Source organism: Oncorhynchus clarkii, chromosome 14 (genome assembly GCF_045791955.1).
Source record: "Oncorhynchus clarkii lewisi isolate Uvic-CL-2024 chromosome 14, UVic_Ocla_1.0, whole genome shotgun sequence".
In the NCBI taxonomy this organism is placed as follows: Eukaryota; Metazoa; Chordata; class Actinopteri; order Salmoniformes; family Salmonidae; genus Oncorhynchus; species Oncorhynchus clarkii.
The window spans coordinates 29,389,855-29,403,748 of record NC_092160.1 but is presented as its reverse complement, the minus strand read 5'-3'; the positions used below and the strand labels follow the sequence as shown (position 1 = coordinate 29,403,748).

Here is a 13,894-nt window from a genome sequence, read left to right as displayed (position 1 = left end):
TGCAGTAGTTTGTGTTGGGGGGCTAGGGTCAGTCTGTTATATCTGGAGTACTTATCCTGTCTTATCCGGTGTCCTGTGTGAATTTAAGTATGCTCTCTCCAATTATCTCTTTCTTTAAATCTCTCTCTCAGAGGACCTGAGCCCTAGGACCATGCCTCAGGACTACCTGGCATGATGACTCCTTGCTGTCCCCAGTCCACCTGGCCGTGCTGCTGCTCCAGTTTCAACTGTTCTGCCTGCGCCTATGGACCTGTTCACCGGACGTGCTACCTGTCCCAGACCTGCTATTTTCAACTCTCTAGAGACAGCAGGAGCGGTAGAGATACTCTCAATGATTGGCTATGAAAAGCCAACTGAAATTTACTCCTGAGGTGCTGACTTGTTGCACCCTCGACAACTACTGTGATTATTATTATTTGACCATGCTGGTCATTTATGAACATTTGAACATCTTGGCCATGTTCTGTTATAATCTCCACCCGGCACAGCCAGAAGAGGACTGGCCACCCCTCATAGCCTGGTTCCTCTCTAGGTTTCTCCCTAGGTTCCTGCCTTTCTAGGGAGTTTTTCCTAGCCACCGTGCTTCTACACCTGCATTGCTTGCTGTTTGGGGCTTTAGGCTGGGTTTCTGTACAGCACTTTGAGATATCAGCTGATGTAAGAAGGGCTATATAAATAAATGTGATTTGATTTGACTTGGAGTATGGCAATCCAGAGATGGAGCTGGAATGGGAATATGGCTCTGACCTTAGTTTTTTACCAGAAAACATAGGCCGGATACGGGTCTGAATTTTATGGCAGCAGCTTTGAATAGAAAAAGTGCAATTGTGTTTTAATTAAGAACAAGCTTTTCTTTATGTTTTAATCATTCTATGTTCCAGACATTGTCTGGATAGAATTGTGTTTCTGTTTCAATAGTATTTATTATTGACACTCAGAATCCTCAAGAGGATTCTATCTTACCGACAGGTAGTTATGGCTAAATATCTGATTTACAAAAGATGAATTATGCTGTCAATACATTACTCACAATTGATCGATCAAAAGAAGACAGAAGACAATAGAGAGGGAGAGAGGGAGAGAGAGAGAGAGGGGGGGAGAGAGAGAGAGAGAGAGAGAGAGGGGGGGGAGAGAGAGAGAGAGAGAGAGAGAGAGAGAGAGAGAGAGGGAAAGAGAGTAGTGTGTATGCAATTACAAGGACATTATATATTTACAAGGACATTTAAGCAATCCCCTCATGTTCTGTGCGTGTGTCAGGAGTGTGTGTGGAGTGTGTGTGTGTGAGTTTACACACAACATTGGATTGGGAGAATGTGTGTCTTCTCCTAACTAAAATACAGGATGAGTGGGACAATCCTTCAAGCCTGATGTCCTTTCTGAGTTTACTAAACAGCACAGATAGGTCATGACTGATTTAATAAACACAGATGTGTGTGTGTGTGTGTGTGTGTGTGTGTGTGTGTGTGTGTGTGTGTGTGTGTGTGTGTGTGTGTGTGTGTGTGTGTGTGTGTGTGTGTGTGTGTGTGTGTGCGCGCGTGCGTGGTGTATGTGCGTGTTGTTTTGTTTCGGAAGGAGGGCGGAATGCCGTCTGTTTGGGCTGAAGACATTGAAAGTGCTGCTGTCTTTCTCTCAATCCTCTCACATGTTTTAATAGTGACACACACACACACACACACACAGACCGACCGACCGACAGACCGGTCGGTAGCAGCCAATATTAATTGTCACCTTAATTCAGTCTCATCTGAAAGTTGAAAATTCTTGGTTATCTGAATCAGCAATACAAAATTGGGTTTGATTATTTATTTACTAAATACCTAACTAATCACACAGAATTACACATACACATAATTAATCATAACTTGATTACAAATTACATCATAAAGGAAAACTTCCCTAGCGGGCGGAACTGATATGACAGCTGGTTACACAAAATAAAAGGGGCTGGGTTTGAGTGAAAGAGCGGGAAGACTGAGGAACAAAGTGAAAAGCTGTGCTATCATAAATACAGTATCTTATGCATTCTAAATTACCGCCCATTTGGAAAAGGAAAATGCAATAAATATTTATTCTGAGCTGCGCTTCAGTAGGTTGGTGGTAGATGGAAGGCCGTGTCCTTTGTCCTTTGAAGAATGTCTCTGGTTGTCAATTGGATACGTTGTAGTAACATCGTTGTGTGATAGACGGGATACTCTGTCTGTTCCTTCCTAACCCTCGTTTACAGCTGCTGTTACTAACTCAACGTATAGGAGATATCACTTCTGTAGTGAATAAGAGTTCAAAGTTCATACCATTCGCAACCAAAGCTGACGCTGATGTGGCTTCGTTCTGTAGTTATTATCTGAACCATTCTGACATCGGACCGTCGTCCTCACATCCTCGGAACAGAAGGTTATATTGTCGTCAAGGCTTTATATAGGAAGGGAGAAAAGGGGTGTGTTTCATAGTTTACAACCACTGAGTCTGGCCTAATCCACTCATGAAAACCCAATTCTCGCATTTTAGAAGCTAAAATCACATTTCATCCCATCACGAATAATTTCATATTCAAACATTTAAATTGAACAACAATTCCATGTGAATCTGATAACTCTGATGTATAGACTTTACACTGTAGAGTTTATGTCATCTTATCATTGATGAGAATGTCTCAGATGACAACCGAACTGACATCATATTCATTAAGTACCACTGCATGTGTTCAATTGGTCGGATTACCAGAATATAGTTAATTTCCCCCCACCTTCTGATGTTCCCAGAATCTCTATGTTACCCAAAGGAGTTTGCAAATGTAACATCAGTAGGGTAGAGAGAGGAAAAAGGGGGGAAGAGGTATTTATGACTGTCATAAACCTACCCCCAGGCCAACATCATGACAACAGTATATACATATGAGACGGGTGATGCAATATGTAAACACAATTTAAAAGTGACAGATAACGTAGTGTGGAGTGCAGTTTGTACATATGAGATGAGTAATGCTAGATACGGAAACATTAAAGTGGTTAGTGATCATTTCTAAAAGTGGCCAGTGATTCCCAATCTATGTCTATTGGCAACCGCCTCTGATGTTCTAGTGATGGCTGTTTAGCAGTCTGATGGCCTTGTGATACAAGGGAAACAAGCATCCACTCCCATTTTTCTATGAGACACTGTAATGCTGAAACGGGTGTGTGTGTTCTATTAGTTAAACAGGTGCTATTGTGATGTGTGGGGATGTCAGCCACAATCACGGGCAGCAGGTTTATCTGAGGATGTATAGATTTTAATCCTACTAAAGTGTTGAGCAGTACCATCCTGGGCCATATGACCAATATCTCCTACTGCAGTGTTGAACAGTACCATCCTGGGCCATATGACCAATATCTCCTACTGCAGTGTTGAGCAGTACCATCCTGGGCCATATGACCAATATCTCCTACTGCAGTGTTGAGCAGTACCATCCTGGGCCATATGACCAATATATCCTACTGCAGTGTTGAACAGTACCATCCTGGGCCATATGACCAATATCTCCTACTGCAGTGTTGAGCAGTACCATCCTGGGCCATATGACCAATATCTCCTACTGCAGTGTTGAGCAGTACCATCCTGGGCCATATGACCAATATCTCCTACTGCAGTGTTGAGCAGTACCATCCTGGGCCATATGACCAATATCTCCTACTGCAGTGTTGAGCAGTACCATCCTGGGCCATATGACCTATATATCCTACTGCAGCATTGAGCAGTACCATACAGGAACATATGACCAATATCTCCTACTGCAGTGTTGAGCAGTACCATCCTGGGCCATATGACCTATATATCCTACTGCAGCATTGAGCAGTACCATACAGGAACATATGACCTATATCTCCTACTGCAGTGTTGAGCAGTACCATCCTGGGCCATATGACCTATATCTCCTACTGCAGTGTTGAGCAGTACCATCCTGGGCCATATGACCAATATCTCCTACTGCAGTGTTGAACAGTACCATCCTGGGCCATATGACCAATATCTCCTACTGCAGTGTTGAGCAGTACCATCCTGGGCCATATGACCAATATCTCCTACTGCAGTGTTGAGCAGTACCATCCTGGGCCATATGACCAATATCTCCTACTGCAGTGTTGAGCAGTACCATCCTGGGCCATATGACCTATATATCCTACTGCAGCATTGAGCAGTACCATACAGGAACATATGACCTATATCTCCTACTGCAGTGTTGAGCAGTACCATCCTGGACCATATAACCTATTTCTCCTACTGCAGATTTTAATCCTACTGCAGCATTGAGCAGTACCATCATGGGCCACATGACTTATACCTCCTACTGCAGAGTTGAGCAGTACCATCCTAGGCCATATGACCTATATCTCCTACTGCAGTGTTGAGCAGTACCATCCTAGGCCATATGACCTATACCTCCTACTGCAGTGTTGAGCAGTACCATCCTGGAACATATGACCTATTTATCCTACTGCAGTGTTGAGCAGTACCATCCTAGGCCATATGACCTATATATCCTACTGCAGTGCTGAGCAGTACCATCGTAGGCCATATGACCTATATATCCTACTGCAGTGCTGAGCAGTACCATCCTGGAACATATGACCTATATCTCCTACTGCAGTGTTGAGCAGTACCATACTGGCCCATTTGACCTATATTTCCTACTGCAGTGTTGAGCAGTACCATCCTAGGCCATATGACCTATATATCCTACTGCAGTGCTGAGCAGTACCATCCTGGAACATATGACCTATACAGTGATTATTGGGTGTGGCTGCATACTCTCATAACATACAGATTATTTAGGCTAGTCCTAAATGGCACTCTTTTCCCTATAGATTGCACTGCTTTTGACCAGGGCCCACATTTCCTTTAGAAAAACACTGCTTCAGCCCTGACCCCTGTCGCCCTTGTCGCCCCTGTCGCCCCTGTCCCCCCTGTCGCCCCTGTCAGCGGTTTGATTAGCCTTTGAAATGTATTTGCATTTATTTATTTCGTAACTGTGTCAATTTGAAGACGGCTAAAAGATTACACTCCAGAACCCCAAATGTGGTATCTGTTGTGTTTCAGTTGGTTGGCAGATGTACACAGGCAGACAAACAGAGAGTTAAAAGGATCAAGAATAGGCAGGGTTAAATACAACTGCCATACTTTAGGCTACACACTGACTTAGTCACAAATGACACCCTGTTCCCCATATAGTGCACTACTTTTGACCAGGACACATTGGGCTCTGTTCAAAAGTTGTGTACTTTATAGGGAATAGGGTACCATTGGGATATAGACACCATTATCCTCACATGGCCAAACTGGGTTTGAAAAAGACACCGAAAAACTAATGGCAGAATAAATAAATGATTTAGCCAGTCAGTCATGCTGCCAGTGTTTCTGTCCCTCTCTGTGTGGACACCGTACATCAGTCATGCTGCCAGTGTTTCTGTCCCTCTCTGTGTGTACACCGTACATCAGTCATGCTGCCAGTGTTTCTGTCCCTCTCTGTGTGGACACTGTACATCAGTCATGCTGCCAGTGTTTCTGTCCCTCTCTGTGTGGACACTGTACATCAGACATGCTGCCAGTGTTTCTGTCCCTCACTGTGTGGACACCGTACATCAGTCATGCTGCCAGTGTTTCTGTCCCTCACTGTGTGGACACCGTACATCAGTCATGCTGCCAGTGTTTCTGGGTAAATAAAGGCCTACGGTGCCAGAGACGGAAATTTATCAAAAGTGTTTATTTGGATACAAATTTCTCTACAAATATATTGAACAGACTATACATACTTAATACGTACCAAAAGCTCTAATTTAATTTTCTCCTGAATGTACAACAGATTCTAACTATTTACTTTGTATAGTTTGTATAGTTTGTGTAGTTTGTATAGTTTGTATAGTTTGTATAGTTTGTATAGTTTGTGTTAGGTTCAGTAAAACATCTACTCAAATATCAACTGCTATTCCTTTTTTTTGTAGTCAATGTCTTGTCCTTTTAGCATTGAAAAAAAGGCCCACAGCGTCTTTAACCTGTTCATACCAAGGAGATGGTCATGTACAAATTACGTGCCAATGTAGTACATTAACCAAACTTGTTTTTAGTGTGGAAGACAAATTCCCTTGCAGCAATAAAGGATTATCTTTTTATCTAGCTGTGATTGCTCATTTGAACTTTCAGTCAGCACTGTGGAGGAGGGGAGGGGGAGGGGTTGATGGGTGATGTTTCAAAGTTGTATTTTATCTGGCTAACAAGCTCTATATCTTACTTTATTCTACAACTTACACTTGGGAAAAGTACCTCAACCCTCTCTCACCTCAAAAGTCATCCCCCTCCTTATCTCCTTTCCTAAATCCAGGACTTGTCCAGTCAGCAGGACTGCGAGAAAGGGGGTGAGTTATTGTGTGAGAGCAGAGAGAAGAGAGAGGGGTGAGGTATGGTGATTCTCACGATTTTACAACAATCAGTTAGCCCGCTATTCATCTACCCATCAGTATATCCTTATCATACCGTAGGATTGAGTTACCCTGAGAAGCAGCTTTCCCTGGTTCGCTGGTCATCGTTTCTCTGACAGGGCTGTTTCTGTCCTACCTGTGTGTTTTAGGAGGGTCATTTTTCACTGGAGGCTTGATGCCGTTAACCATCTTTTACAAAGATTTGTTGAGACAGATAACTCCCTTACAACACTAGCCAGCCAGGCTGATTTTTATTTCTGAGTTAAAAAGAGTAAGACGATGACACATCAGAGAAAGTTTTTCTGTATTTTATTATTCTTATCAAAAACAAACATCAGACCAATGTTGGTATAAGCCATACCAGACCTGGGTTCAAATGCTATTTAAGGTATTTCAATTACTTTTCAATACATTTCAAAACAAGTATTCAGATCAAATTTATTTGAAAAAAAACAAGTAGTTGAATATTGACATTTATTTGTAAATACACTTGGAAAGTAGTAGGAAATACTCAAATAGACTGACTCAAATACTCTCCCATGCATTTACCCCAGGTATCTGAAACGAGTATATGAAATAAATATTTGAAAATACTTTCAGATTCAATTTGGTTTACTATTTGTTTTTTTTCACAAATAACCATTCAAATGCTCAATTAAAAGTACTTGTTTTGAGCTGTTTATTTTAAAATACTTAAATACACAGAACAAAATATTTGAATAACAAATACTCAATACACATGTATCTGAACCCAGGTCTGTGCCATCCATCGCAAATCACTATTCTACAATGGCACATGTTGAACAAATGTTTTAAACGCAAGCACTCAGAGATAAAAACACATACATAACCAATAAAATACACACCTTAAATACAAATATATACAAAATGTCATGACAGTCAGCAATTATAGATTTGTGTGTCATGGCTGACTCTGCTGTTTCCTTGGGAACCAGGCACTGCTCATCCTGCTGTCACATGCAACTGAGCCCTGCCCTGTCAGCGCTAACGGACTACTGTGTGTGTGTGTGTGTGTGTGTGTGTGTGTGTGTGTGTGTGTGTGTGTGTGTGTGTGTGTGTGTAGACAGTTCAGTCTCAGGTAGAAGTGTCTTTCTCACTCTCCTTCTTTCTTTAGTGTCTTTAGACCTCTAGTTGTCTTCTGCCCATCCTTGTCTCCCTCTCTATCAGTCTCTTCAGACCTCTGTGCCTTCCCGTGGGTATAGGATGCTTGCTGAGCCCAAGCCAGGGTAGAAATGCCCATTGAACTGGCTGAGGATGGGGCTGCTGTAACCCAGGGAGGAGTGGGTGGGCGAGGAGGAGAGGCCAGGAGGAGGCGGTAGCTGGGAAGCCCACTCCGAAGCACCTGAGCTAGGGCAGTAACTACCAAAACCCCCAGGCTGTGTAGGCCTCTGGGTCCCGTCCAGGGTAAGGGTTATGGGCAGGGCATGGTTCAGCGAATCTCCTCCGATTACATTGGCTCCCCCAGACGCCACTCCAGACATCTCAGACAGGAAGCTGCTCAGGCAAGGGGCGGTACCTGAGGAGGAAGGGGAGGGGATTCTCTCTGGCGTGGGGGACATGTCGATCCCATGGTTGCTGGGGGGTTGGGGACTCCCCCGGTCATTGGGATCACCTGACTCCAGCCCTACTGACTCCCCCTCTCCTCCAGACAGCGAATCAGACTTCCTCTTCCTCTTACGACGGAAGTTTCCATTGTCAAACATCTTCTCACAGTTTGGGTCTAGTGTCCAGTAGTTACCCTTACCTGGAAGAGAGAGGGTGAGGGAAAGAGAGAGGGGGTGGGGGGTAGATTAGAATGTGTTTGGGGTTGACACATGGACTTCTGACTGCATCCTCTACTATCATTACTAAACACAGTTACTCTATCATTTTATCACACAACTTTTACACACTCTAAAGACAAGCTGTTCAATCACTAGACTGTTACACTCTAAAGACGTTCTATCACTAGACTGTTACACACTCTAAAGACAAGCTGTTCCATCACTAGACTGTTACACACTCTAGAGACAAGCTGTTCCATCACTAGACTGTTACACACTCTAAGGACAAGCTGTTCCATCACTAGACTGTTACACACTCTAAAGACAAGCTGTTCCATCACTAGACTGTTACACACTCTAAAGACAAGCTGTTCCATCACTAGACTGTTACACACTCAAAAGACAAGCTGTTCAATCACTAGACTGTTACACACTCTAAAGACAAGCTGTTCAATCACTATACTGTTACACACTCTAAAGACAAGCTGTTCCATCACTAGACTGTTACACACTCTAAAGACAAGCTGTTCAATCACTAGACTGTTACACACTCAAAAGACAAGATGTTCCATCACTAGACTGTTACACACTCAAAAGACAAGCTGTTCCATCACTAGACTGTTACACACTCTAAAGACAAGCTGTTCCATCACTAGACTGTTACACACTCTAAAGACAAGCTGTTCCATCACTAGACTGTTGCACACTCTAAAGACAAGCTGTTCCATCACTAGACTGTTACACTCTAAAGACGTTCTATCACTAGACTGTAACACACTCTAAAGACAAGCTGTTCCATCACTAGACTGTTACACACTCTAAAGACAAGCTGTTCCATCACTAGACTGTTACACACTCTAAAGACAAGCTGTTCCATCACTAGACTGTAACACACTCAAAAGACAAGCTGTTCCATCACTAGACTGTTACACACTCTAAAGACAAGCTGTGCAATCACTCGACTGTTACACTCTCTAAAGACAAGCTGTTCCATCACTAGACTGTTACACACTCTAAAGACAAGCTGTTCCATCACTAGACTGTTACACTCTAAAGACGTTCTATCACTAGACTGTTACACACTCTAAAGACAAGCTGTTCCATCACTAGACTGTTACACTCTAAAGACAAGCTGTTCAATCACTAGACTGTTACACACTCTAAAGACAAGACGTTCTATCACTAGACTGTTACACACTCTAAAGACAAGCTGTTCCATCACTAGACTGTTACACACTCTAAAGACAAGCTGTTCAATCACTAGACTGTTACACACTCAAAAGACAAGCTGTTCCATCACTAGACTGTTACACACTCTAAAGACAAGCTGTTCTATCACTAGACTGTTACACACTCTAAAGACAAGCTGTTCAATCACTAGACTGTTACACTCTAAATACGTTCTATCACTAGACTGTTACACACTCTAAAGACAAGCTGTTCCATCACTAGACTGTTACACACTCTAAAGACAAGCTGTTCAATCACTAGACTGTAACACTCTAAAGACAAGCTGTTCCATCACTAGACTGTTACACACTCTAAAGACAAGCTGTTCCATCACTAGACTGTTACACACTCTAAAGACAAGCTGTTCAATCACTAGACTGTTACACTCTAAAGACAAGCTGTTCAATCACTAGACTGTTACACACTCTAAAGACATTCTATCACTAGACTGTTACACACTCTAAAGACAAGCTGTTCAATCACTAGACTGTTACACTCTAAAGACGTTCTATCACTAGACTGTAACACACTCTAAAGACAAGCTGTTCCATCACTAGACTGTTACACACTCTAAAGACAAGCTGTTCAATCACTAGACTGTTACACACTCTAAAGACAAGCTGTTCAATCACTAGACTGTTACACTCTAAAGACGTTCTATCACTAGACTGTAACACACTCTAAAGACAAGCTGTTCCATCACTAGACTGTTACACACTCTAAAGACAAGCTGTTCCATCACTAGACTGTTACACACTCTAAAGACAAGCTGTTCCATCACTAGACTGTAACACACTCAAAAGACAAGCTGTTCCATCACTAGACTGTTACACACTCTAAAGACAAGCTGTTCAATCACTCGACTGTTACACTCTCTAAAGACAAGCTGTTCCATCACTAGACTGTTACACACTCTAAAGACAAGCTGTTCCATCACTAGACTGTTACACTCTAAAGACGTTCTATCACTAGACTGTTACACACTCTAAAGACAAGCTGTTCCATCACTAGACTGTTACACTCTAAAGACAAGCTGTTCAATCACTAGACTGTTACACACTCTAAAGACAAGACGTTCTATCACTAGACTGTTACACACTCTAAAGACAAGCTGTTCCATCACTAGACTGTTACACACTCTAAAGACAAGCTGTTCAATCACTAGACTGTTACACACTCAAAAGACAAGCTGTTCCATCACTAGACTGTTACACACTCTAAAGACAAGCTGTTCTATCACTAGACTGTTACACACTCTAAAGACAAGCTGTTCAATCACTAGACTGTTACACTCTAAATACGTTCTATCACTAGACTGTTACACACTCTAAAGACAAGCTGTTCCATCACTAGACTGTTACACACTCTAAAGACAAGCTGTTCAATCACTAGACTGTAACACTCTAAAGACAAGCTGTTCCATCACTAGACTGTTACACACTCTAAAGACAAGCTGTTCCATCACTAGACTGTTACACACTCTAAAGACAAGCTGTTCAATCACTAGACTGTTACACTCTAAAGACAAGCTGTTCAATCACTAGACTGTTACACACTCTAAAGACATTCTATCACTAGACTGTTACACACTCTAAAGACAAGCTGTTCAATCACTAGACTGTTACACTCTAAAGACGTTCTATCACTAGACTGTAACACACTCTAAAGACAAGCTGTTCCATCACTAGACTGTTACACACTCTAAAGACAAGCTGTTCAATCACTAGACTGTTACACACTCTAAAGACAAGCTGTTCCATCACTAGACTGTTACACACTCTAAAGACAAGCTGTTCCATCACTAGACTGTTACACACTCTAGAGACAAGCTGTTCAATCACTAGACTGTTACACTCTAAAGACAAGCTGTTCAATCACTAGACTGTTACACACTCTAAAGACAAGCTGTTCCATCACTAGACTGTTACACACTCTAAAGACAAGCTGTTCCATCACTAGACTGTTACACACTCTAAAGACAAGCTGTTCCATCACTAGACTGTTACACTCTAAAGACGTTCTATCACTAGACTGTTACACACTCTAAAGACAAGCTGTTCCATCACTAGACTGTTACACTCTAAAGACAAGCTGTTCAATCACTAGACTGTTACACACTCTAAAGACAAGACGTTCTATCACTAGACTGTTACACACTCTAAAGACAAGCTGTTCCATCACTAGACTGTTACACACTCTAAAGACAAGCTGTTCAATCACTAGACTGTTACACACTCAAAAGACAAGCTGTTCCATCACTAGACTGTTACACACTCTAAAGACAAGCTGTTCTATCACTAGACTGTTACACACTCTAAAGACAAGCTGTTCAATCACTAGACTGTTACACACTCTAAAGACAAGCTGTTCAATCACTAGACTGTTACACTCTAAAGACGTTCTATCACTAGACTGTTACACACTCTAAAGACAAGCTGTTCCATCACTAGACTGTTACATACTCTAAAGACAAGCTGTTCCATCACTAGACTGTTACACACTCTAAAGACAAGCTGTTCCATCACTAGACTGTTACATACTCTAAAGACAAGCTGTTCCATCACTAGACTGTTACACACTCTAAAGACAAGCTGTTCCATCACTAGACTGTTACACACTCTAAAGACAAGCTGTTCCATCACTAGACTGTTACACACTCTAAAGACAAGCTGTTCTATCACTAGACTGTTACACACTCTAAAGACAAGCTGTTCCATCACTAGACTGTAACACACTCTAAAGACAAGCTGTTCCATCACTAGACTGTTACACACTCTAAAGACAAGCTGTTCCATCACTAGACTGTTACACACTCTAAAGACAAGCTGTTCAATCACTAGACTGTTACACACTCTAAAGACAAGCTGTTCAATCACTAGACTGTTACACACTCTAAAGACAAGCTGTTCCATCACTAGACTGTTACACACTCTAAAGACAAGCTGTTCAATCACTAGACTGTTACACACTCTAAAGACAAGCTGTTCCATCACTAGACTGTTACACACTCTAAAGACAAGCTGTTCCATCACTAGACTGTTACACACTCTAAAGACAAGCTGTTCCATCACTAGAATGTAACACACTCTAAAGACAAGCTGTTCCATCACTAGACTGTTACACACTCTAAAGACAAGCTGTTCAAACACTAGACTGTTACACACTCTAAAGACAAGCTGTTCAATCACTAGACTGTTACACACTCTAAAGACAAGCTGTTCAATCACTAGACTGTTACACACTCTAAAGACAAGCTGTTCCATCACTAGACTGTTACACACTCTAAAGACAAGCTGTTCAATCACTAGACTGTTACACACTCTAAAGACAAGCTGTTCCATCACTAGACTGTTACACACTCTAAAGACAAGCTGTTCCATCACTAGACTGTTACACACTCTAAAGACAAGCTGTTCCATCACTAGAATGTAACACACTCTAAAGACAAGCTGTTCCATCACTAGACTGTTACACACTCTAAAGACAAGCTGTTCCATCACTAGACTGTAACACACTCTAAAGACAGGTCACAATGGCTACTTAAAGTAAAGACACATCACAACTAAAGTAGAATTTTGACTTGACTAAAGATTAACAGCAGATTCACATTTATCTGTCATGACAGATTTGGTTCTGGGTGCCAAGGTTAGATTCAAAATGAATAATTAAACCATCAAGTACTGTCATACCTTAGATTGATTGGTTATTTTATTATAATGTAGTTAGTCTTACCAGGATCGTCCTCGTCTCTGGGGACCTTCTTGAAGCAGTCGTTAAGTGACAGGTTGTGCCTGATCGAGTTCTGCCAGCCAGCCTTGCTCTTGTTGTAGAAGGGGAAGTTATCGGCCACGTACTGGTAGATCTGACTCAGGGTCAGCCGCCGCTCCGGGGCGCCGTGGATCGCCATGGCGATGAGGGCAGAGTAGGAGTAGGGCGGACGTACCAGCTTCATCAGGTCTTCCTGTGAGGGCAGGGAGAACCAGCTCAGCTCCCCCCCAGGGACCCCCGCCCCGCTGGACCCCAGGTAGGGCCTCTGCATTCCGTAGTGCTGGGGGACGAAGGGGGGCCCGGGGTTACCTGGAGGCCCGGCAGTGGCCAGGTATGGGAGAGCGTTGATGCCGGATCCGTTGAACCACAGGTAAGGGTTGGGGGAGGAGGTGCTGTAGTCGTAGGAGGTGTCGGGGGTGCGCTGGGGGCTGGGGAGCGATGGCGGAGGATAGTAGCAGTCACTGTACATGCTGAGTTCTGGAGGTTCCTGGCCCAAGCTGGGGAACTGGGGGCCACAGCAAGGAGGAGACTGGCCCTGAGGTTCGAACGACGCCATGGTCAGAATCTCGTCTCTCTCTCACCGGTGTTGTTCTGGTCCTTGGAAGATGATGACTGTTTTAGTGTCTGAGTTGTGCCCGCGGGGTCTCTCTCTCTCTCTCTCTCTCT

At 42.8% G+C, this 13,894-nt stretch overlaps 1 protein-coding gene across 1 annotated transcript; it reads right to left on the bottom strand.

The window, feature by feature from the left end:
* Nucleotides 1–6,754: 6,754 nt before the first annotated feature.
* LOC139366058 (forkhead box protein I3-B-like) lies at nucleotides 6,755–13,894 on the bottom strand. Its single transcript, XM_071103144.1, has 2 exons — nucleotides 13,193–13,894; nucleotides 6,755–8,211 (listed from the first exon to the last, which is right to left on the bottom strand). Exons 1-2 carry the CDS (start codon nucleotides 13,782–13,784, stop codon nucleotides 7,640–7,642), a joined length of 1,164 nt encoding a protein of 387 aa, XP_070959245.1. The 5' UTR covers nucleotides 13,785–13,894; the 3' UTR covers nucleotides 6,755–7,639.